The 25,914-nt window shown below is 44.6% G+C and overlaps 1 protein-coding gene across 2 annotated transcripts in view; it reads left to right on the top strand.

Moving 5' to 3' along the window:
- LOC115113135 (spectrin beta chain, non-erythrocytic 1) overlaps positions 1–25,914 on the top strand; it is a 131,692-nt gene that overhangs the window by 81,204 nt on the left and 24,574 nt on the right. For both annotated transcript variants that reach the window (XM_029640425.2, XM_029640424.2), the window contains 15 exons: positions 8,320–8,411; positions 14,907–15,103; positions 15,956–16,068; positions 16,263–16,450; positions 17,082–17,199; positions 17,627–17,785; positions 18,118–18,420; positions 18,630–18,783; positions 19,039–19,909; positions 20,744–20,881; positions 20,995–21,751; positions 22,948–23,150; positions 23,479–23,569; positions 23,832–23,978; positions 24,467–24,730. In XM_029640425.2, the coding sequence (XP_029496285.1) occupies positions 8,320–8,411; positions 14,907–15,103; positions 15,956–16,068; positions 16,263–16,450; positions 17,082–17,199; positions 17,627–17,785; positions 18,118–18,420; positions 18,630–18,783; positions 19,039–19,909; positions 20,744–20,881; positions 20,995–21,751; positions 22,948–23,150; positions 23,479–23,569; positions 23,832–23,978; positions 24,467–24,730 (3,795 nt within the window). The remainder of the gene's footprint in view (positions 1–8,319; positions 8,412–14,906; positions 15,104–15,955; positions 16,069–16,262; positions 16,451–17,081; positions 17,200–17,626; positions 17,786–18,117; positions 18,421–18,629; positions 18,784–19,038; positions 19,910–20,743; positions 20,882–20,994; positions 21,752–22,947; positions 23,151–23,478; positions 23,570–23,831; positions 23,979–24,466; positions 24,731–25,914) is intronic.

A 25,914-nucleotide genomic window follows, 5' to 3' on the forward strand; every position in this document is an offset into this window, starting at 1 on the left:
AGTTGTAGGCGTGCACAAGGTGAGCTATATGCTGGCCCCAGGTGGACGTCTGCTTGGACCCAGAGTGCCAAGCATGTTCAGCAGCATAGGGTTGAATCATTCCACCTTTGCGTTCCCTTGAGGATGATAGGGAGAGGTTATTGACTTCTTTACCCCCACAAGGGTTAGCATTTGGTGGATCAGTTGGCTCTCGAAGTATCTTCCTTGACTGTAGTGGACTCTTGTTTATAGTGTACAAAGAACTTCTCCCACGTCTTTGGCCACTGTGCTTACAAGCTGGTCCTTGGTAGGAGGGTATGCCTGGGCATAGTGGGTGAAGTGGTCTGTAATGATGAGGATGTTGCTGATGTTTCTGCTGTCATTCTCCACTGTCAGGAAGTCTATGCAGACCAGCTCCATGGGTGACAAGCTCAGCGGCCCATGGGGGTAGTGTCTTCCAATGGATACACCTTGCACAGTTCATGCAGTGTTGCTCAATGTCGCAAGACATGCGAGGCCAGTAAAATCTTGCTTGGACAAGTCATATCATCATGCGGTGACTTCATAACAGCATGGTGGTACTCTTGGGGCAGGACCAGCTGTCTCTGTCAAACTGAACGGGAGGCCTTGGGGTTCCTGTACAGCACTCCATCTCTGTATGAGCATGTCCCATGACCCCAGGAGAATGGCTTCTTCTGGCTTTGTGTTTCTGCTTAAGAATGGCTGCTTTCTTAACCCCAGGGCCTGGCTGATGGTGGATATCACTGGGCGTTTTATCGCAGGGGCTGTAGTCACAAAACAATAAAAATGTTGTCATAATTCACTTTCAAGCTCATTTGAATTGGAAGAGGTAGCTAAGGGTTGAGGCTTTACCATAAATTATACCAATTAATCAACTTATGGAAGATGTTTTGAGATATGGACTATCCTGCTAGCATACAGTCACTGCTCTGCCAGTCCTGTCCTTTCCACCCGCCTCGCTCTGCATGCTCTGCCTGCCTGCTTCTGTAGAGTTTTTTTGCTTTCATCTCATTCCCAGAGGTCTGTGCTACTTAATTTGTTTCTTACAGCTTTTTATCTTTAGCTTCCAAAAAACTGTTTTTTCTCTTCTTAGCTCACTGACTTTACATTGAATCTGTTCAGACTCCTCTTCACTAATGTATGAGCTCGATCTTAGCTGTGTAACATCCTCCCTCTAAAATCACCTTAGTTTTGCTCCACTAAGCTCTGAGAGCAGGAAGTAAGTCCTGTCCTCGTATGACCGGGTGCAGTCTGCTAAATCTATGGCTCTGCCATTGGCTCAGATGACTGATTATTCGAGCCATCACCATCCAAGCCATCGCCCCTCCCAAACATATCCAAGTTTCTCAGAAGGACGTGTCATCAAACGTTCCTCTTCTGTCGGCCTTGTCTCCCTTTATTTGACACCTGTTTGTAATTTGGGACCTTGGACTTAAACATCCTTTCCTTGTACAGCATGTTTCATGACCTCACGAGAAAGGCTTCTTCTGGGTTTGTGTTTCTGCTTAGGAAGGGTTCCTTTCTTAACCCCAGGGCCTGGCTGACTGTGGATATCACTTGGTCCCAGAGCTGTGAGCATCACTGATCCTCAGGACTCAGGCAGGATAGCCCATCCATCTTCAGAGTAGTGAATTTCACAAAGGCTTCAGGGACAGCCCCGGGCGGGACTCCTATGTTCACAGTTGCCCTCTCAGAGATACTGCCTGAAGAGACTTTGGCAGTCATTACTCTGCAAATGGCTCTGACTCCCTTGATGAGGGGATTTCAACCCAGTCTCCATCCTCTTCAGCACTGATGTGTGAGCATCCTGACAGGGAGTCGGCATCAATGTTCACTCGCCCTGGCCTGTACTGCAACTTGAACTCGTAGTTGGTGAGAGTGGTCATCTACCTCTGGCCTGTGGCATTCAGCTTGGCGGTGGTTTGCACGTAGGTGAAGTGGTTATTGTCCGTGGGCACCAAGAGCTTTGCTCCGTACAGATAATCATGAAACTTGTCCGACATGGCCCACTTTAACCCCATGAACTCAAGCGTGTGCGCTGAATATTTAATCTCTGTCCTGGACAAGCCCCGGCTTGCATAATCCACTGGTCTCCTTCCCTCAGAGTACTCCTGGTACAGCAATCCATCCAGTCCACTAAGACTGGTGTCGGTTGTGCAAGATGTAGGGCTTCTCAGGGACAGCAAATGCAAGCACAGGTGAGCTGGTGAGGCATTCAATGATGTTCTGGAAGGCTCTCACACTCTGCTATCCATAGTTCTCTAAACAGCTCTTTCTCCTTTAGGTAGTTTACTCCAGGGGGAGTGATGGGCTTGCCATTTTTGGCCCCCGTCTTGGGGGCATAACTTCTGGACAGCGTATCCTTTCACGGACCTCCAGTAGTATCCGCACAACCCAGAAATGACTAGAGGGCCTTGAGTTTTTTTGGTCCAGGACCTTCATCAGCCTTTCCTTATGTTCCTCCAAGGTTTTCCCAAATACGACGAGGTTGTCCAGGTAGACCAGCACACAAGGAGGTTCATGTAGCTGACAGCCTTCTCCATTAATAGTTGGAAAGTAGCTGGGGCTCCAGTGACTCCTTGAGGCATCCTCTCTAATTGGTAGAAACCAAGAGGGCAGATAAACACGGTCTTCTCCTTGTTAGCCTTGTGCATGGGGATCTGGTAATAGCCACTGCAATGATCGAGGATGGAGAACTACTTGATCCCTGACAGACAGACAGATAGTCCGTCAGCTCTCAAGTGTTTCCAAACATCATCTACATCCGTGGGCGCCATACTTCGGAACCTCTCGCTCAATGGTCATTCATTGGTGAGTCTGAGCATGTGTTCCACTCCACTTGCACAAGCCACCTCCGATTCGTTTAAAGAAAACACTTTGGCCCATTCCTTCAGTCTCCTTTGCAACCGTTCTTTCCATTGTGGGGGAACGGGAAAGTTGCCGAAGTCAAGGAGGTCAGGGTTGAGGGTTTCTTCTTTACTGGTGACTTCTGTGTGGGTTATGTGAGCTACTGGATGCAGTTCGGCCAACTTAAGATTGGGTTGTAGTGTGACTGCCTCAGTGCTTTCATTCTTCACCCTTAGAGGGGAGATGCTGCTGCCATCTTCAGCAGATACAGTAACCACACTGCTGGTTATCAGGACAGAAGCTGGCAGCTCACAGTACAGAGCCTCTAAGCAGAGTTGAACCTCATGTAAACCTCGATGTTGCCTTCAGCCAGGGTCACCTTCATTACTGCTATGACAGACTTCAGTTCTTCCACCTGTCTGCAGAGAGCTTTGATTTCGGTCCCAGCAGTTAATGTTGTCTCTTTCTGAGGTTGGACTTGGGATACTGGGATTCTATGAGAGTGCTTCTCTTCTTCCCTCAGCTTTTGCAGTCGAACTGGAAATGTAGGTGGCCTCTCTCTTCTCTCTCTGTTGAAGATGCACCAGGATATCAGTGTTGTACATCACTCCCTTGATGATCTGGTTAACTTGTGCGACGTCGACCCTGGACTCATCAATGCCTCTTCACTCTGACCTTCTGTGACGACTTCTCTAGTCAATGGAGGAAATCAGAGATCTTTTCCCCAGGTTTCTGTCGCAGGCCCTCAAACTTGTAGTAGAGGTGCTCCCATGACTCTGCTGTGCCGTATGTGTGCTCCAGTATGTTCAATTAGTCCTCTACCAATGCATCTTTGTGGTTAGCTCTTAGCGCTGTAGCCACACTCAGAGCAGGGGCCTTGAAACTCTTGATGAGTCTCTTTCTCTTCTCCTGGTTGGAGTATTGCCACTCAGGCAACATCTGGTTTACTTGTTCCATCCATGTCCTCTTCCCCAAAGGGCATTTACACCGTGCCATTGAAAGTCTGCAGTCTTCTGTACGGATTGGCCTCGTAGTGAGATGTCATAGCTTCCTTCAGAACCTTCACCATGGCTTCAATGATGTATTCAGGTCTTGAGGCTGTGGCTTGGGGTTTGACAAGGTTCTTCAGCTTGCTATCTGAGATCTACTTACTCACCATGAAGGCCTGTAGTTTTTTTTTTTTGTCCTTCCACTGTTTCAGCTTTTCTATATTAATCTCCAATCTCTTTCCCTCTGAGCAATTGGAACTCGCTGTTAAAATGAGAGGGTTCCCAAATGGCTTGATATCGCCACTAATAGTTGGCCTTCTGATAGGGGGATAGTCTTTTCAATGTTTTATATTCACTGTTCACTGCACTGCCTTCATGTACAGTCCTGTTGTTTAATCGTTGCTCATCCATTATCTCATGTTAACCATCTCAGCAGTGCCTCCATTTGTAGCCCTCTCTTCTGAGGTACTGGAGTTCATGTCAGTTTGGACCTACAGTGGTATCTAAGTGTGTGGCAATAATAAATTATGTGGTCTGTAAGCAGGCAGCATGTGAAAATGAGTGTGTGGACTGGGTGGGCCTAACCATAAATAAAATGGTCCAGTGCTTCCACCTAGTAGGTAATAAACCCTGAAGAATATTTAGTTTACCCAGTTGGAAATATAATACAGTGCCTTCAGAAAGTATCCACATCCCTTGACTTTTTCCACATATTGTTGTGCTACAGCCTGAATTTAAAATGGATTACATTTAGATTTTGTGACACTGGCCAACACACAATACCCCATAATGTCAAAGTGGAATTATGTTTTTAGATTTCTTTACAAATTAATACAAAATAAAAATCTTAAATGTCTTGAGTCAATAAGTATTCAACCCCTTTGTTATGGCACGCCTAAACAAGTTGTGCAATAATAGTGTTTAACAGGGTTTTTGAATGACTACCTCATCTCTGTACCACAGACATACAATTATGTGTAAGGTCCCTCAGTCAAGCAGTGAATTTCAAAAACGGATTTAACCACAAAGTCCAGGGAGGTTTTCCAATGCCTCACAAAGAAGAGCACCTATTGGTAGATGGGTAAAACAAAAGCAGACATTGAATATCCATTTGAGCATGGTGAAGTTATTCATTAGACTTTGGATAGTGTATCAATACACCCAGTCACTACAAAGATACAGGCGTCCTTCCTAACTCAGTTGCCGAAGAGGAAAGCTGGTGACAATGGTGACTTTAAAAACAGTTTATAGTTTAATGGCTGTGGTAGGAGAAAGCTGAAGATGGATCAACAACATTGTAATTACTCCACAGTACTAACCTAAATGACATAGTGAAAAGAAGGAAGCCTGTACAAAATAAAATATTCCAAAACATGCATCCTGTTTGCAATAAGGCACTAAAGTAAAACTGCAAAATAAATTAACTTTATGTTCTGAATACAAAGCATTGTTTTTGGGGCAAATCCAGCACAACACATCACGTAGTTATTACTCTTCATATTTTCAAGCATGGTGGTTGCTGCATCATGTTATGGGTATGCTTGTCATCGGCAAGGACTAGGGAGTTTTTTGGGGGTTTATAAAAATAAACGGAATAGAGCTAACCACAGGCAAAATTCTAGAGGGAAACCTGGTTCAGTCTGCTTTCAAACAGACACTGGGAGACAAATGTGCCTTTCAGCATGACAATAACCAAATGCCAAATGTACACTGGAGTTGCTTAGACAACATTGAATGTTCCTGAGTGGCCTAGTTACAGCTTTAACTTAAATCGTCTTGAAGATCTATGGCAAGACATGAAAATCACCGTCTAGCAATGATCAACAACCAACTTGACAGTACTTGAATAATTTTTGTAATAATGTGTAAATTATGCACTATCCAGGTTACTCAAAAAGACTCACAGCTGTATTTGCTGCAACATGTGATTCTAACATATCAGGGGTGTGAATACTTATGTAAATTAGGTATTTAATTTTCAATATATTTGCAAAAATGTCTAAAAACAAGCGAGCGGTGTGGTCAGCATTTTAGCATACGGTCGAGAGGCAGAAAGTGGAGCCTGTTGATTACAGTTGATCCTCTCAGTCAGAGACAGTTTATATTTTGTATTTATTTTATTTAACCTTTATTTTGTCAGGGAGTCTTACTGAGACCAACGTCTCTTACAGATGAGCCCTGAATGACAAATGACAGAAAATACACATCAAAATGCGAGCAGAAAGAGAAACGCAGTCCTCAAAAGCAAACACATTCATCAGTAATAAGGTCCTCAATCAGCTTTCTGAATTGCACTAGAGGCACCAGAATATCAAATGTTAAATAAGTTTTAAGATTGTTCCACAAATAAGGTGCAAGAAAACTACAAGCTGATTTACCTAACTCAAAGGAATTTACAGAGTTAGCCATCCCTGAGACCGGGTGTGGGAACTCGTATGTCTAAATTTTAGTAATGATGTTAAGTACAGTGGGACTTTTTTGTAAAATAGCTTTTTAAATGGAAACATAGCTATGTATCAACCTGTGTGACATCAAAGAGAGTCAAACAACTTTCTGGTAGAGAATGCAGTGACGAGTACAAAAATAGCGCACTGTGCTTTATTACGGGTGACCATGATAAACTGCATCTGGTGGCTTTAATGAAGTGGCAGCTGTTCATATAGATGATGTAGTCTAGGTCCGATAGGAACGTCGACTGAATAATCTGCTTTCTACTATTTAGCGAGAGACTTTCCACAAGTACAAGCAATAAATCCCTCGCTATCCTCACTGTGATCGGGGATGCTCAACTAAATATTCATCATATACTGTTGAAGTCAGACGTTTACATACACTTAGGTTAGAGTCATTAAAACCCGTTTTTCAACCACTCCACAAATGTCTTGTGAACAAACTATAGTTTTGGCAAGTCGGTTAGGACATTTAATTTGTGCGTGACACAAGTAATGTTTCCAACAATTGTTTACAGACAGGTTATTTAACTTATAATTCACTGTATCACAATTCCAGTGGGTCAGATGTTTACCTAAAGTGCAAATCAGTCCCAGAACAACAGCAAAGGACCTTGTGAAGATGCTGGAGGAAACTGGTACAAAAGTATCTACATCCACAGTAAAACGAGTCCTATGTCGACATAACCTGAAAGGCCGCTCAGCAAGGAAGAAGCCACTGCTCCAAAACCGCTTTAAAAATGCCAGACTACAGTTTGCAACTGCACATGGGGACAAAGATCGTACTTTTAGGAGAAATGTCCTCTGGTCTGATGAAACAAAAATAGAACTGTTTGGCCATAATGACCATCCTTATGTTTGGAGGAAAAAGGGGGAGGGTTGCAAGCAGAAGAACACCATCTCAACTGTGAAGCACAGGGGTGGCAGCATCATGTTGTGGGGGTTGCTTTGCTGTAGGAGGGACTGGTGCACTTCACAAAATAGATGGCGCCATGAGGAAGGAAAATTATGTGGATATATTGAAGCAACATCTCAAGACATTTAAAGCTTGGTCGCAAATGGGTCTTCCAAATGGACAATGACCCCAAGCATACTCCCAAAGTTGTGGCAAATGGCGTAAGGACAACAAAGTCAAGGTATTGGAGTGGCCATCACAAAGCCTTGACCTCAATCCTATAGAAAATCTCTGGGCAGAACTGAAAAAGCGTGTGCGAGCAAGGAGGCCTACAAACCTGACTCAGTTACACCAGTTCTGTCAGGAGGAATGGGCCAAAATTCACCCAACTTATTGTGGGAAGCTTGTGGAAGGCTAACCAAAACGTTTGACCCAAGTTAAACAATTTAAAGGCAATGCTACCAAATACTAATTGAGTGTATGTAAACTTCTGACCCACTGGAAATGTGATGAAAGAAATAAAAGAGGAAATAAATCATTCTCTCTATTCTGACATTTCACATTCTTAAAATAAAGTGGTGATCCTAACTGACCTAAGACGGGGAATTTTTACTAGGATTAATTGTCAGGAATTGTGAAAAACTGAGTTTAAATGTATTTGGCTAAGGTGTATGTAAACTTCTGACTTCAACTGTATACTACATTCATTTGCACTGATGAGCGAATTACACTACTATAAACTGCTTGAAACAACTATTTAGCAAATGTTGATAGCTTGTAGTTTTCATGAGTCTTCTCTTGCACTTTTCACACTGTTGCCTAGCAACCGGTCAGTCTCCCAAATATGACCAACATGCAACAATGTCAGCACACAGTAAATAATACCTGTTAGTCCCGGTTAAACAATTAAAAGGTAACCAGAGGGTTACATTTGTATATCAAGAAAGTGCTAAGTGGTGTTTATGTCTGTGTTAATCAATGCAGGTGGGTGCATTCCTGTGTGTGTGTGTGTTCGTATTTGTTCTGTGCACGTGTGTGTGCTATCGTGTGTGTGTGTGTGTGAATAGTGGTTGTATCCGTCTTTGGGTCCTGCTGATGGCTGGCGTTGTGACCGTATTCTTTGATATGTGCTTCACAGATCCAGGACATCAGAGTGGAGACGGAGGATAACAAGGAGAAGAAGTCGGCTAAAGATGCTCTGCTGCTCTGGTGCCAGATGAAGACCGCAGGGTTAGTGTCTACACCACCACCAGCCTGAGGCCTACTGTATTCTACTATAGCACAAAGTTTGCAGAAACATCCTGGGGGTGTTTCCAGAAAGATGGTTTAACAAATTCAGTATTCCCTGAACATATCAGGCTTCTCTTAACCAGAAAAGTGAGTCTGGGATTTCTTCCAGTTGCAAAAAATCGCAAAGCAATACACAGCATTTGTATAGAGGTCAAAGGGAAACTGTGTTGGGTTACATTGCTACAGGTTAAGTTGACCAGATACATGATTGATTGTAAAAAATAAAATAAAAAAAGATTAAGTTCCAAAATAAGATCTTCAGAATGATCTAAAGGATCTATTCGATGTCCAGTAATTCGTTCCATTTGTAATGCACAGCAAACAATTTTAGATTTTCCATAAAGGGATCAGTCATGGTGTTGGACAAGAATCTGATTGGCGGAGATTCCCTGTCTTTATCCACCAGGACAGGCTAAAATCAAGTTAACCTAGGAGGTAACACGTTTGCTTCAGAGCATTCATTGCCATGGTGTCTGGTCAGGCTCAACGTCAAGCTCTCTTTCTGGAACTGTAAATTCTGAGTTAGCCAGATCTGTCATATCAGAATTTGAGCAAACTCAATAATCAGTTTTTCTGGAACATCCGTCTGGTCAACAGATTATGGTCCTCAGTTTGGATAGAAAATATCAACATCATCAAGGGTTCCAACTTTGTGGCATCAGTTTGGGGAAGGCCCCTTCCTGTTTCAGCATGACAATGCCCCCATGCACAAAGCGAGTTCCATACAGAAATGGTTTGTTGAGATTGGTGTGGAAGAACTTGATTGGCTTGCATAGAGCCCTGACCTCAACCCCATCGATCACCTTTGGGATGAATTGGAACGCCAAATGTGAGCCAGGACTAATCGCCCAACATTAGTCCCTGACCTCACTAATTCTCGTGGCTGAATGGAAGCAAGTCCCCGTAGCAATGTTCCAACATCTAGTGGAAAGCCTTCCCAGAAGAGTGGAGGCTGTTATAACATCAAAGGGAGACCAACTTCATATTTAAGCCCATGATTGTGGAATGAGATGTCCACATACCTTTTGCTCATATCGTGTATATAGAACCATTTGGCCTATCCCAGTATTTATGGGTGAGTGACAGCCGTCTCAGGCATCACATGGCCTTGAAAGAAAAGCATCTAAGATATTTCACCATCAATGCTGTGTTTAACACAATTGATTTGATTCATTTTATTTAATTTCATTCATTGAAACTAAAGAGAATCTGTAGAGGAGCACAGGGTGGAAAACAGAACAGATGAAAGGTTGTCCACTTTTAAAAAAACACAAGAAAGAGGATTTCAACACTCACTATCTGAGATTGTTCTGAAAATGTTTCTGTAGTTAGTAACAGATACAATTAGCATTTGTGAAACACTCTTTTGTTGAAATATAATTTGATCTCTGAGAAAGCTAATTGATTGCACCCAAATTGGCCATTTTAATTCATAGGATTCAGATAATATTCAATAAATATAGTAACCAACATCTGATTTGGACCAAACTTGTTCCTACCAATGAGTAAGACATGAGTAATCCCACCAATAATGGTCAAAAGCCAACCACGGACCTCCCACACCCCATGCCAATCCCACCCCAACAACCAATATACATTATTAGTGTTTGACAAGTAGTATGAAGCTGTGGCTTGGAGTATTGCTTCTCCCCATACTATGAAATGTATTGCCTGTGAATCTTGTGATGGTTCTCCCCCGTTCAGAAAAATATGCAATTGTTGTCGCTTGCATTATTTACCATGACATAGTGTGAAAGTACCAGCTTTTGACCACTAGATGCTGCTGTTCTTGCTACTCTCACACTGTTTTATCCATTCTGCTGGTCTTTTGTGTTTATTAAATAGATAGATTTGGCTGTTTATGAAAATAAATAGTGTGGTCATCAAGTCAGTCATCCATGAAATCAATTCAGTTTGTCCTTCTCTTAGCAACCTACTGCTTCAACCCAACTCTCCTTGAATAGTCCAACAAGTGGCCGCTTTCTAAAAGCGCTATCTCTAGGGACTATCTCTAGGGACTATCTCTAGGGACTATCTCTAGGGATTCAAATTTTGTGACAACTCTGATAAAATAATTGCATGGCAGTCTTATTTGTTTAAATAAAAGTTTCGGGAAAGTGCTCTATATGTATTGTGGTTAGTGACGTTTACTATTAAACCCAACACAACTCGATATCAATTGTAAAATACTATGCAGTGTGTGTTATTTACCACGCATGGGACAAAGTATATAAAAAAAACCCTAAGCAAGTCTCAGGTCTTAACTTTTGAGTCTTGAGGCTCGAGTCTCAAGTCACAAGTATTAATGGGAAACTACCAAGTAAAGTCCCGTGTTCCACAAGTGGTTTATGACAATTCCGTAGCAATGTCAATGCAGCCCCCCCCCCCCCAACGATTTTTTTTAGGACCGATGATGCCCTGATGCAGAGGTGGCACCACAGGCCCCAAAGTGGTGGGGAAATATGTTTTCCCCTGGTGTCCGGAGCCTTTCCTAATCTGAAAACCTAACCAAGTATAAATCAGGACCCTATATGGTCTGACATTGATTAATTTGTAGTTGTAAAAGGTATTTATAAGGGCAATGATGGGAGTGGGACCAGATTGACATTTGAGTCATATAGCAGATGCTCTTATCCAGAGCAATTCAGGTTAAGTGCCTTGCTCAAGGGCACATCTGCAGATATTTTCACCTAGTCAGCTCGGGATTCAACCATTTGACCTTTCAGTTAATGGCCTAACGCTCTTAACTACTAGGCTACCTGTTGCCTAGGTATACAGATATGTTCTAAACAGGTCACGTGGTTTTAAAGAAATTCTGGAAAAACTCCTGGACCTAGGGAGGATGAAAACCCTGTCAAACTGCAGCAGCCTTGTACTTGTTAATATGAATTATATTTTAAAACAACACTTTTCCTTTTCACAGACACAACCACTGCAATTGGACAATAGAACTCACAGGGCTGAGCTTTCTTTATGCAGGTTTGCATCATATAGGCCTATGCAACTGCAATTCAAAAGTAACTCAGTGTGTTTATATAATCAGTATTGTGTTTGATTACTTTCAGTTAATAATTTTGGATTATAAAGGTCAGCCTAGCCAGCCAGCCCTAGATTGAATATAGCCTAAACCAAATTCTGACACAAATAAATGGGCTATAAATTGGCTACATTTTGTTTACCCTGGCCAGAGGGCAAGACGTTACAGGGCACATTGGCTGTAGCCTATGCAGCTGCAGTAGTTCTCAGTAGCCTAGTTGATCAGACTGAGAAATCGACTTGTTTTCTTCACATACAGTTTAGGTGTAGGGCAGCTTCAACATTTCTGTGAAGAGTTCTTGCTTGTGTATGTCAGGAGTGATGTGTTATCACCTTTGCTAAATAAATACCGGAGGTCAGTGGAGCAGCACACGCTTTCCTAGACCTGTGATTTCCGTGAATCTGATTGGTCACGACACAGAACAGAACGCACAGAACCTACAGCACTCGTATATGAAGGACAGAAATGCTTACATAGTGCACAAGATGACAAATCAAGTCTCGGGTTATGCAGTTCAAGTCCAAGATAAGTCATGAGTCATAGATGCTGAAGACAAAGTCAAGTGGCAAGTGTTTTTTCTTTTAGCCAAGTCATGTCTCAAGTCACAAAATCTGTCACGTGACTCAAGTCAACACCTCTGGTTTTTACCATTGAAGACCAGTAGAGACTATAATATTGGAACCATTAGAACTTGATGTAGCCTTGTAGTTTGCTTGTTCACCATGAATGGTCCAATAGTAACTAATACAGACCTTTTTTGAAGGGAATAAACCACACGCAACAGGGCCATTTCCTGACAAACTGATTTGCTTTCATAGAGGACTAGACAATGACCTGAATTGTTAGGATGACCACACAATGTATTTTCATCATGAGTCGAATCTATTGGTTTTCTACCAAAAATTGCAAAGGAAATGTTGTGACACACAAGAAAGCAGGAAAATGTATAAAAGATTGTGGCGGTATATCAAGAACAGCAGCATCTAGTGGTCAGACCCTGGTACTTTCTCACTATTTTAAGGTAAATAATGCAAGGGACTTCAATAACTAATTTCTCTGAACAGGGTGAAAAAAAAACATCACCAGATTCACAGGTAATACATTATATAGTATGGAGAAGCAATACTCCAAGCTGAAGCTTCATACTACTTGTCAAACATAGAGAACCGATACAGTATATTGGTTGCTGGGGTGGGATTGGCATGGGGTGTGGGTGGTCCGTAGGTAGCTTTTGACAATTTTGGGGGATTCCTCATGTCTTATAGACTGGGATAACTATTGAATATTATCAGAATCCTATAAATTAAAATGGCCTATTTGGGTGCAATAAATTAGCTTAATTTCTCAGAGAACAAAATAATGTTTCAGGAATGCCAGTATAACTATAGAAACCATTTCAGAACAATCTGAGATGGTGGGTGTCATGGCTTGCTCAAATGACATGGAACGACTCTGAAATCACACGAGGGTGACACATCAGACATCACGGACTAAATGTCAGGCTGTTTAAAACATCAGCAGCATTAACAGCCCCCGGGCTACATGCTGAATAAGTCAATTCACTCATTAACAAAGCTAACACTGCTAATGCCCAGCTTCAAATAGAACATGACACATCAGGGTAAAATCATTGGCAAAGGCCTTGTGTTTGTCATTTGAAACTTTTATTTGGAACATAGGGTAGGTAGGTGGAACACATTTTCAAAAGCCATCTGTTTCATTGATGAGGGAGTTGGATGCAGGAGATTTGATTAGATGATTGAAGAACAACAAAGGTCTCTCCAAATTGCCATCAAAGACTTATGTTGACGGACAATGTGAGTTTGTCGTTTAGTCAACAGTAGGCTCATACACAAGCAACAGAGCGCAATAGTAATGGCATATTTTTGTTGGCACTAACTCCATGGTTCGATGCCCAAAGTCTATGGGCAAATGCATGGAGTTTCTGTAGGGTTTTTGGATAAATGCGAAAGTAAGGTCTGTGATAAACACAGGCTTCTCAGATCTTATACTGAACAAAAAATATTTATGCAACAATTTCAAAGATTTTACTGAGTTACAGTTCATTTAAGGAAATTAGTCAATTTAAATAAATACATTATGCCCTTATCTATAGATTTCACATGTCTGGGCAGAGGTGCAGCCACGAGTGTGCCTGGGAGGGCATAGGCCACCCACTGGGGAGCCAGGTCCAGCCAATCAGAATGAGGGCTTTATTACAGACATAAATACTCCTCAGCACCCCATCAGATGATCCCGCATGTGAAGAAGCCGGATGTGGAGGTCCTGGGCTGGCGTGGTTACACGTGGTCTGAGGTGAAGAAGCCGGATGTGGAGGTCCTGGGCTGGCGTGGTTACGCGTGGTTACACGTGGTCTGAGGTGAAGAAGCCGGATGTGGAGGTCCTGGGCTGGCGTGGTTACACGTGGTTACACGTGGTCTGAGGTGAAGAAGCCGGATGTGGAGGTCCTGGGCTGGCGTGGTTACGCGTGGTTACACGTGGTCTGAGGTGAAGAAGCCGGATGTGGAGGTCCTGGGCTGGCGTGGTTACGCGTGGTTACACGTGGTCTGAGGTGAAGAAGCCGGATGTGGAGGTCCTGGGCTGGCGTGGTTACACGTGGTTACACGTGGTTGTGAAGCCAGTAGAACATACTGCCAAATTCTTTAAAATGACTTTGGAGACGACTTATTGTAGAGAAATAAACATTCAATTCTCTGGCAACAGCTTTGGTGGACATTCCTGCAGTAAGCATGCCAATTGCATGCTCCCTCAACTTGAGACATCTGTGGTGTTGTGACAAACTGCACATTTTAGTGGCCTTTTATTGTCTCTACCACAAGGTGCATCTGTGTAATGATCATGCTGTTTAATTAACTTCATGATATGCCACACTTGTCAGGTGGATTATCTTGGCAAAGGAGAAATGCTCACTAACAGGGATGTAAACAAATTTGTGCTAAAAATTTTAGACAAATAATATTTTTGGACAATTTCTGGGATCTTTTATTTCAGCTCATAAAGCATGGGACCGACACTTTACATGTTGCGTTTATGTTTTTGTTCAGTGTATATGTTTTCTTCTATGAGATTGGCTAATGTAACTTTTTGTGAATTTTAAAGCATTTATGTAATAAACAAAAAAAAATCACAAAGCACATAAGTCCTCATAATTCATAAGGTCATGTTAACTGGCTGATATTATCTCCTAGAACAAAATGTATAAGATCTCCTAAATCTGTGTTAACCTCAGGCCTTATTTTTCGGCGTTTATCCCAAAACTCTATTCTTTCCCCCCATAGGAATGGCTGAACGAACCAGAGGTAACTCATTTAGGTTTCTTAGGACTTCAAGCTGGCGAGCTCTATTTCCCTAACCTATGTGTTCTGTCGGTTTTCCAGATATCCCAACGTAAACATTCACAACTTCAGCACCAGCTGGAGGGATGGCATGGCTTTCAACGCCATCCTCCACAAACACAGACCTGACCTGATAGACTTTGACAAGCTGAAAAAGTCAAATGCCCACCACAACCTGCAGAATGCCTTCAACCTGGCAGAGCAACACCTGGGCCTCCACAAGCTACTGGACGTAGAGGGTTAGTACAGAGTACACGCATGCAAACACACAAGCACACACGCATGGAAACGTGAACACGCACATACTTCATTATGCATTACATAATCTGAATATACTCATCGGCGCATGACTCTGTACTGTTTTACATAGTCCTGGAATTCCATAGTCTGGTGAAAACAACACATACAGTGTACAGAACAGTAGGAGGCTGGAGGAGGTGCTTACACTGCTGAAGCATACTGTACTCTAGTCCTGCCTCTCGTGCATCTGCCAGTGCTTTATGCCATTATGATAGTACATTTATACCCAGACATTTTCACCTGACACCCAGTTATGCCCTTAAAGAATGCCATATTATCCCGGTATGAATACATGGAAACCTGACAACTGTTACTACTGTACAACACTTCCAGAAAGCACATCATGTGTAGTTTGACAGGCCGCTACTTCTGGGTCTTTAACGGGTGGCTGACAGACCCATTATTGGAGGGTGACAGGTACAAACAGAAAAGCAATGTTCACCGCTGGAGCTCTTTCTTTTTAAGCGTGGCAGAGTAATGGCTGTGTTAAATATTTAGTAAGCGGTGGTTCTGAGATCTCAGCATGCTTTCTCAGAGGTCGGCAGTATGGGGAACAAAGAGACGCAGGCATGAGAACGCTTCCGAGCATAGCAGCCCCTCTTCCCCGACCGCCTCCGTCTAAACATAGCTACTAAATCAATTTTCCTTTAAATAAATTCAATTTTTCTCAGCAGAGCAGGGTGGAAGCCAAGCCCTCTGTTGATGTCTGTAGATTAGGGAAACATGGGGCTGTCAAAGCCATTTATGTCTGACTCTTATTGTGCGTGTGCGTGTGTTCGTTACCTCTACAGATATCAGCGTGGACCACCCTGATGAGAAGTCCATCATCACCTATGTTGTGACCTACTACCACTACTTCTCCAAGATGAAGGCCCTGAAGGTGGAGGGCAAACGAATTGGGAAGGTGAGGGGTCAGAGTTCGCATCTTCCACAACCTGGATCACAAGAGAACAAAGTATCTTGTCCTGTACTTCTCCAAGCACAATCATTCCCTTTACTTTATGACAAGGCCTTATATTTGAACTTTCTCACTGACATAGCTGTAATCAGTATATAATGTATGTACTGTTATGCTGATTCACCACATTCATCTCCCAGGTGCTGGACAATGCCATTGAGACCGATAACATGATTCAGAAATATGAGAGTCTGGCCTCTGACCTTCTGGAATGGATTGAACAGACCATCATCATCCTCAACAACCGCAGGTTTGCCAACTCCCTAGTGGGGGTGCAGCAACAGCTCCAGGCCTTCAACACCTACCGTACCGTCGAAAAGCCGCCCAAGTGAGTCACACACACACACACACACACACACACACACTTACATGGCGGAATGAAAAAGTATCACACCATATCCTCCACCTATGTTCCACACAGCAGCTTGTAATTTACTGTAACATTACAGTATCAATTCCCAGAATTGACTCACCAAGGACTAAACTGAAACTGTCAGGATTCTAGATGTGTATTCTATTACTGATATAGAGTTGTATCAGATTCATGGTGAACTAATGCCTCTTGACACACTGCTCTTGCTAGTATCACTTTTATTCAAGCTTCGTGTCGGCATTTGTCAGAGCTTTTTCAGAATGACATTTTTTAATTCTGAGAAGTGGCTAAAAGTAAAGCTTGCTTAGACAGATGTTTCAGCCTGTTGAAATGGACTCTGACACCATTTCCACAGAGGCAACAATGTCACCCCTACTGCTGACAAAATACCTCTCCCTCTGTGGACTACGGTCCTTGGACTACGGGCAGAAAAAATAATGCTGGTCTTTATGTTGACAGATGGAGCTGGATGGCTCAACGCAAAAGTCAAGAGGCCACCAGCCATTAGGGAGATTAGCCAAATTCCACTCAGTCTCTCCTCGGTAAGGTTTACGCTCAAAATTAAAATAGTTTCTGTTTCTGTCAGGTTCACTGAGAAAGGCAACCTGGAGGTTCTCCTCTTCACCATTCAGAGCAAGATGAGGGCCAACAATCAGAAGGTCTACATCCCGCGGGACGGAAAACTCATCTCAGACATCAACAAGGTGAGACCTATTGCTCTTTAAAGAACAGGCTCTTATCTCGAAACATACACTCAGAAACCTAATATGTGGTTCCTCAATTAGAATGGATTAAGGTGATTGACAGACAGTTTAAGGGCGTTAAGCTGATCGACAGTGGGTTAAAATAGATTTAATAGATAGACATGGTTTCTGTAAGTTTGGTATAGTTGATGACAGGAAGCTTTACTTTGCTTTGTGCTAGGTGGATTTAGTTGCTAGGTGGATTTAGTTGGTGCAGTTGCTAGGTGGGTTTAGTTGTTTGACAATATGGTAAGACCATAAGACAAGTTAAAACAGGTTTAATACGGTAGATGTATTAGGTCCATAGAGTTCTGTACCGGGCACCTGTGTGACTGTTACTCGATCGCGCGTGTGTGTGTGTGTGTGTGTGTGTGTGTGTGTGTGTCAGGCCTGGGAGAGGCTGGAGAAGTCAGAGCATGAGAGGGAGCTGGCTCTAAGGACGGAGCTGATTCGTCAGGAGAAACTGGAGCAGCTGGCCCGCCGCTTTGACCGCAAAGCCGCCATGAGAGAGACCTGGCTGAGTGAGAACCAACGGCTCGTCTCACAGGTAACACACACACATACACTCATGAAAACACTAATGCTGCACGCTCATTGATACACACACACTATTGGTACACACTAACGATGACGCCACTCCTACAGTATTGTCTACATTAACTCTATTGGCTCATAGCATTCCCTTGTGGTCATACAGAGTAATGTACAATGAAGTCATTTCCCTCCTGATTCATCCTCATGATCTTGACCCATTTAATATCCCTGCTAGTTCTAAAAACATAAACTACTGGGTGGAGATTGTCACTGCTTAGCAGTTAGATACAAACCTGTAACTCTCCTCACTCCTTCTTTCTCTCCCCCTCTTCCGCCCTCCCTCAGGACAACTTTGGCTTCGACCTGCAGGCGGTGGAGGCCGCCACCAAGAAGCACGAGGCCATTGAGACGGACATCGGCGCCTACGAGGAGCGTGTGCAGGCAGTGCTCTCTGTGGCCAAGGAGCTGGAGGCAGAGAACTACCATGACATCAAGCGCGTGACAGCGAGGAAGGACAACGTGCTGCGTCTGTGGGAGTACCTGTTGGAGCTGCTGAAGGCCCGGCGCATCCGGCTGGAGATGAACCTGGGCCTGCAGAGGGTCTTCCAGGAGATGCTTTACATCATGGACTGGATGGATGAGATGAAGGTGAGGAAGATGATGTTGGTGATGATGATGGAGGGATAGATTGGGGACTTTGGTTGGATGGTGGGGTAAGAATTGTCTTGATACAGTAGCTTACTCAGTCACATATTTGTGATGTAAGAGCTATTGCCTATTTCTTAGTTACATTACCCACTATTGACCCCAGTGACCTGTGGCCTTCCTGACCCTGGAGATGTGTCCTGTATCTTCAGATGCTGCTGCTGTCTCAGGACTATGGGAAACACCTGCTGGGAGTGGAGGACCTGCTGCAGAAGCACACTCTGGTGGAGGCTGATATTGCCATCCAGGCCGACCGCGTCAAAGCCGTCAACAACAACGCTCAGAAGTTCGCCATTGATGCAGAGGGTGAGTAACATGTTCTGGGATTACAGTCGGTTTTGGGTGGTACGTGATTATACTCTCTCTGTGGGGGATACCTGTAGGCTAAGAGATGTGAGATTAATTGTATCCTGAAAGGGTATAGCCTGTTATAAAATCCAAGCCAATGCTGCCACCTGTCAGCAAAATAAGTCCTAGATCTTTGTCAGTTAAAGCCTGTATTCTCAGTTTAAATGATACAAGTGTGCTAATAATTGTGATGTGTTCCTGTCCCCTCTTTAGGCTATAAGCCCTGTGACCCCCAGGTGATCCGGGACCGAGTGGCCCACATGGAGTTCTGTTACGCAGAGCTGAGCCAGCTGGCCGCCGATCGCTGCGCCCGCCTGGAGGAGTCCCGCCGCCTCTGGAAGTTCTTCTGGGAGATGGCCGAGGAGGAGGGCTGGATCCGTGAGAAAGAGCAGATCCTGTCCTCGGAGGACTGCGGTAAGGATCTGACGGGCACCGTGCGTCTGCTGAGCCAGCACCGCGCCTTCGAGGATGAGATGATCGGCCGCGCCGGCCACCTGCAACAGACCATCAAGCAGGGCGAGGCGCTGGTGGCCGCCGACCACTTCGGAGCCGACAAGATCCGTGAGCGCATTCAAGACATCCAGGAGCAGTGGGCGGCCTTGGAGAGGCTATCTGCCGTTAGGAAGGCCCGGCTGGAGGAGGCCTGCAACCTGCACCAGTTCCAGGCTGACGCCGACGACATCGACGCCTGGATGCTGGATGTTCTCCGCATTGTATCCAGTGCCGACGTGGGCCACGACGAGTTCTCCACCCAGGCCCTGGTCAAGAAGCACAAGGATGTGGCCGAGGAGATTGCCGGCTACCGACCTGTCATCGACGCCCTGCACGAGCAGTCCAAAACCCTGCCCGGGGAACAGACTGGCTCAGAGGAGGTGCAGGGGCGCCTGTCGGGCATCGAGGAGCGCTATAAGGAGGTGGCTGAGCTGACCCGGCTGAGGAAGCAGGCCCTACAGGATGCCCTGGCCCTCTACAAGATGTTCAGCGAGGCGGATGCCTGTGAGGTGTGGATCGATGAGAAGGAGCAGTGGCTCAACAGTATGGAGATACCAGAGAAACTGGAGGATCTGGAAGTGGTTCAGCACAGGTAAAGACAACCAGCCTAACCATGCTTATTCAGTCCAGATGCATTATGTCAGTTGATATATTTGGAGATTTGCTGTTTTCATTTCAGGACAACCCATTCTCTTGAGGCAGACTGTGTATACATATAACTCCCTCAGTGAAACCACTTTGCAAAGAAAATGAGTTGTAAGAATATTTCCCATCAGGTTTGCAGTAACTTTGTATGTTTGTGACAGCTAGAATGAAATGAATGTTCTCCCGGCGGTTTGATTGGCCATTGGAATGTAGCACAGTGAAAGGGATGTGTGAAACTAACACTTTTTATGCAAGCACGGATGGGCCGCTAGTGTAACGTGTGGGAACTAGACTCCTATAATTCATGTTCCACTTAAAATCAGAGCCCACAATGTTTTAAAGCCAATCATTCCAAAGTCTTCCCACACTGAGAAGAAACAGGCACTTGTCTTCAGTTTGCTAAGTGTTTTGGACAGCGGTTCAATGCTTGTTTACTCCAATGTGTGTCTTTGGTCTGAAATGATCTCTCCCCCTCCACACTGTTTACTCACAAGGCACCGCATGGAATCATTCCCAGACTCCTGTTTCATTGGCTTAGCTTCTGTGTGATATACTGACAACTGGAACATGACATTATAGTTCAGCTGGAAACAAAGCATGTTAACGGGATTTACATTAAGATTACATTGTTTCCATATGTTTATGTACAGTACACTCATTCCCTCTACCACCTCTACCGTTTCTACCTCTACTCCTCTACCTCTCCCTCTCTAACTCCCCCTCTCTACACCATCATCCTCCTCCTCTTCCTTCCCCTTTTCTACCCCCTCTTCCCTCGCAGGTTTGAAAGTCTGGAGCCAGAGATGAACAACCAAGCCTCACGCGTTGCCGTGGTGAACCAGATTGCTAGGCAACTCATCCACAGTGGTCACCCCAGTGAAAAGGAGATCAAAGCCCAACAGGACAAACTCAACACCAGGTATAGTAACACCCTACATCAACCTCAACACCAACTACACTTAACCTCAGTTAATAACCTCTAGTGGGAAAGTAGTGTTCCCTGACTGTGTGTGTGTTTCGACATCTCTCTAGATGGAGTCAGTTCCGTGACCTAGTTGACCTGAAGAAAGACTCCCTCAACTCAGCTCTGGGTGTACAGAACTACCACCTGGAGTGTAACGAGACCAAGTCGTGGATCCGCGAGAAGACCAAGGTGATCGAGTCCACCCAGGAGCTGGGCAATGACCTGGCCGGGGTCATGGCCCTGCAGCGCAAGCTCACCGGCATGGAGCGTGACCTGACCGCCATCGAGGACAAGCTAGGAGAACTGGGGAAGGAGGGGGAGCACCTTGCAGCCGAGCACCCTGACCAGGCCCAGGGCATCATGGGTCGCCTGGGGGAGATCACAGGAGTGTGGGACGAGATGAAGGGCACCCTGAAGAACCGCGAGGAGTCCCTGGGCGAGGCCAGCAAGCTGCAGCAGTTCCTCCGGGAGCTGGATGACTTCCAGTCATGGCTGTCCAAGACCCAGACGGCCATTGCTTCAGAAGACATGCCCAACACACTGACTGAGGCCGAAAAGCTGCTAGCGCAGCACGAGGGCATCAAGAACGAGATCCGCAACTATGAAGTGGACTACCAGAAGATGAGGGACATGGGGGAAATGGTGACCCAGGGCCAGACGGACGCCCAGTACATGTTCCTGAGGCAGAGGCTGCAAGCCCTGGACACAGGCTGGAACGAGCTGCACAAGATGTGGGAGAACCGTCAGAACCTGCTGTCCCAGTCCCATGCCCACCAGCTGTTCCTCAGGGATACCAAGCAGGCTGAAGCCTTCCTCAACAACCAGGTAACATCACATTACATTACACAGTACAGACTCCATTTGGCTCACAACAATGTTAGTGAGAACTAAGCAAAATAATATATTGGATAGACTGGGTGGCACAGTGTCCAAGGAGACTTCTGAAAACACGTACCACCGCATTTAACCCTGGGAAGGTGACTGGGAGTATGGTTGAATATAAACAGTGTAGTTATTCACTCCGTAAGGCAATCAAACAGACAAAATGTCAGTATAAAGACAAAGTGATGTTGCAATTCAACGGCTCAGATACGAGACTTATATGGCAGGATCTACAGACAATCACGGACTACAAAGGGAAAACCAGCCAAATCACGGACACCGACGTCTTGCTTCCAGACAAGCTAAACACCTTCACCTATCACCCGGCTACTCAACCCAGGAACCTTAGAGGCTGCTGCCCTATATACTGTACATAGACATGGAACACTAGTCATTTTAATAATGTTTACATACTGCTTTACTCATCACATATATGTTTATACTGTATTTTAGTCAATGCCACTCCGTCATTGCATGTCCTAATATTTATATATTTCTTTATTCCATTATTTTACTTTTAACTTTGTGTATTGTTGTGAGTTGTTAGATACTACTACACTGTTGGAGCTAGGAACACAAGCATTTCGCTACACCCGCAATAACATTTGCTGAATACGTGTATGTGACCAATAGCATTTGATTTGATTTATACTGCGACTAGCGATTGCGTCACATGCATCACACTGTTGGAGTCTACTCAACTTTGGTGAAATAATGTCCTCCTTCCCATGCAAATGGTTAAAAAAGAAAGTGTGTGTGTGCATGTGTCAGGGTGTGTGTGCGTTCCTGTGTGGTCTAGCCGAGGGATTGAACCCCGCTCTCATTATTAGTGCGATGCTAACAGAGGCAGACGGCTCTATTAGTCAGATCATTGTCTGACTGGACGACATCACTGCCCTGTTCAGCACCGCCACTCACATCAGAGCCAATCAGACGCACACACCCTCTGTGGGCTCAGTCCTCTAGAAAGATTTCTGAGAGAAACACCATGTAAGCTGTTACTATGCTACAAGTAGGCTACAGTATACAAGAGTCACCTGCTTGTTCTTGATCAAGTGTCGAATGGCACACTCACTAACACCTCTACTACCCTCTCCTTCTCTCCCACCCTCCCTCTCGCCCTCCTCTCTCTCTGGCAGGAGTACGTGCTGGCCCATACTGAGATGCCCACGACTCTGGAGGGGGCGGAGGGAGCCATTAAGAAGCAGGAGGACTTCATGACCACCATGGACGCCAACGAGGAGAAGATCAATGCTGTGGTGGACACCGGACGCAGACTGGTCAGTGACAAAAACATCAACGCTGACCGCATCCAGGAGAAAGTGGACTCTATCGATGAGAGGTATTGAATGCTTTGTAAAAAAGCGCTATACAAATATTCTGTATTTGGAGAACTGGGGCTGATTTTGTGGTAGCCATCTTGTGAATGTGTTTTACTCCAGTGATAATTATGGCAGCGATGTTATGTGCTTAGATTAAACTGAATTCACATGCATAAAATGAAGATTTACATGCATATAATAAATTGTATGTATAGCACTTGTCAGGTTTGCATAACATCATCTAGGAGTCTAATTAATTAAACCAATACACAAAAAATATGTTTCCGAGCCGTAACCTCTCTGTGCTAAATCCATCACGTGTTAACCCCTGTCCTTCTGTTTGTGTAGACATCAGAAGAACCGCTTGGCGGCCAGTGAGCTTCTCTGTAAGCTGAAGGATAACAGAGACCTGCAGAAGTTCCTTCAGGACTGCCAAGAGGTGAGCTGCCACCTGCCCCCTACCAAACCCTTACAACACACCCCTCACTTACTCACCCCAGCCCCCCACTGCACAACACCCATATCTGCCAGCTAGGGCTACCCCCACACTTCATTCCCACACAAGGAACCCCGAACACCCACTGATTCCTCCCACCAGCTCTATAGAGTACAGTACTGTAGGTGGATGGTGCCAAGCTGTGGTTGTGTGGATGAGTCTGTGTGTCCGTCTGTCTCACTGATTGGCTCTTTGGTGTGTGCAGCTGTCCCTGTGGATCAATGAGAAGATGCTCACGGCTCAGGACATGTCGTACGACGAAGCCAGGAACCTCCACAGCAAATGGCTCAAACACCAGGCCTTCATGGCCGAGCTTCAGTCCAACAAGGAGTGGCTGGACAAGATCGAGAAGGTCAGTGACTAAATGATGGCTGTCTGATCTTTTTGACAGTTTCGTTGCATGCCTTCTCCCTGTTTATGTTTCGTGAGTGTGCGTGGCTCTTAAGCTCTGTGTGTGGGTGTTTTTCCCCTGTGTAAAGATGCTTATGCCCCCCAAAACACTCCAGACTGTTGAGCACAGCCCTCTGCTGTGGATATTTTAGTACTAAATGCAGAGAGATTAAGTCATAACAACCACGTTGGCTATTATTATATTTGTGTTCAGTGGAATTAATTTCAAAACAAGCTTTCAACGGAATCAGCGCAATAAGCTCTGCAGACTAGAACTAGTAGTTTGAAAGTTCAGTATTGATGCTTGTATACATGAGTGATTGTGGGCAGAGTCACATTGCTCAGGTCAGATTGGAAGAATTTCCAGTGTCTTCCTTTCTGAATGATATTAGTGTAGATCTATTTATCTCCATTAATGTCCTAACATGGTTTTCTCCAACCCAATCCCAGAACGGGATGCAGCTGATAGCTGAGAAGCCGGAGACCGAGGCCATGGTGAAGGAAAAGCTGGCAGCGCTCCATAAGATGTGGGATGACCTTGAGTCCACCACCCAGACTAAGGCCAAGTGTCTGTTTGACGCCAACAAGGCCGAGCTGTTCACCCAGAGTTGTGCCGACCTGGACAAGTGGCTGGTGGGAGTGGATGGACAAATCCAATCAGACGACTACGGCAAAGATCTGACCAGTGTCAACATCCTGCTCAAGAAACAACAGGTATTGTATTTTTATTTTTTAGGTAACAGTTATTTAACTAGGCAAGTCAGTTAAGAACAAATTATTACTTACAATGACGGCCTACCAAAAGGCAAAAGGCCTCCTGCGTGGATGGGGGCCTGGGATTAAAAAAATAAATACAATATAAATATAGGACAAAACACACATCACAACAAGAGAGACACAACACTACATAAAGAGAGACCTAAGACAACAGCATAACAAGGCAGGAAAACATGACAACACAGCATGGGAGCAACACAACATGACAACTACATGGTAGCAACGCAACATGGTAGCAGCACAAAAACATGGTACAAACATTATTGGGCAAAGTCAACAGCACAAAGGTCAAAAGGGTAGAGACAACAATACATCATGCAAAGCAGCCACAACTGTCAGTAAAAGTGTCCATGATTGAGTCTTTGAATGAAGAGATTGAGATAAAACTGTCCAGTTTGAGTGTTTGTTGCAGCTCGTTCCAGTCGCTAGCTGCAGCGAACTGAAAAGAGGAGCGACCCAGGGATGTGTGTGCTTTGGGGACCTTTAACAGAATGTGACTGGCAGAACAGGGGTTGTATGTGGAGAATGAGGGCTGTAGTAGATATCTCAGATAGGGAGGAGTGAGGCCTAAGAGGGTTTTTATAAATAAGCATCAACCAGTGGGTCTTGAGACGGGTATACAGATATGACCAGTTTACATGGGAGTATAGAGTTCAGTGATGTGTCCTATAAGGGATATTGGTGGCAGATCTGATGGCCGAATGGTAAAGAACATCTAGCCGCTCAAGAGCACCCTTACCTGCCGATCTTAAATTATGTCTCCATAATCTAGCATGGGTTGGATAGTCATCTGAATCAGGGTTAGTTTGGCAGCTGGGGTGAAAGAGGAGCGATTACGATAGCCTGCAGCTTTGATATGTGCTGAGAGAAGGACACTGCACCGTCTAGCTATACTCCCAAGTACATGTATGAGGTGACTACTTCATGCTCTAAACCCTCAGAGGTAGTAATAACACCTGTGGGAAGAGGGGCATTCTTCTTACCAAACCACATGACCTTTGTTTTGGAGGTGTTCAGAACAAGGTTAAGGGTAGAGAAAGCTTGTTGGACTCTAAGAAAGCTTTTTTGTAGAGCATTTAACACTGTATAAGACTGTATCATCTGCATATAAATGGATGAGA

Source organism: Oncorhynchus nerka, linkage group LG28 (genome assembly GCF_034236695.1).
Source record: "Oncorhynchus nerka isolate Pitt River linkage group LG28, Oner_Uvic_2.0, whole genome shotgun sequence".
In the NCBI taxonomy this organism is placed as follows: domain Eukaryota; kingdom Metazoa; phylum Chordata; class Actinopteri; order Salmoniformes; family Salmonidae; genus Oncorhynchus; species Oncorhynchus nerka.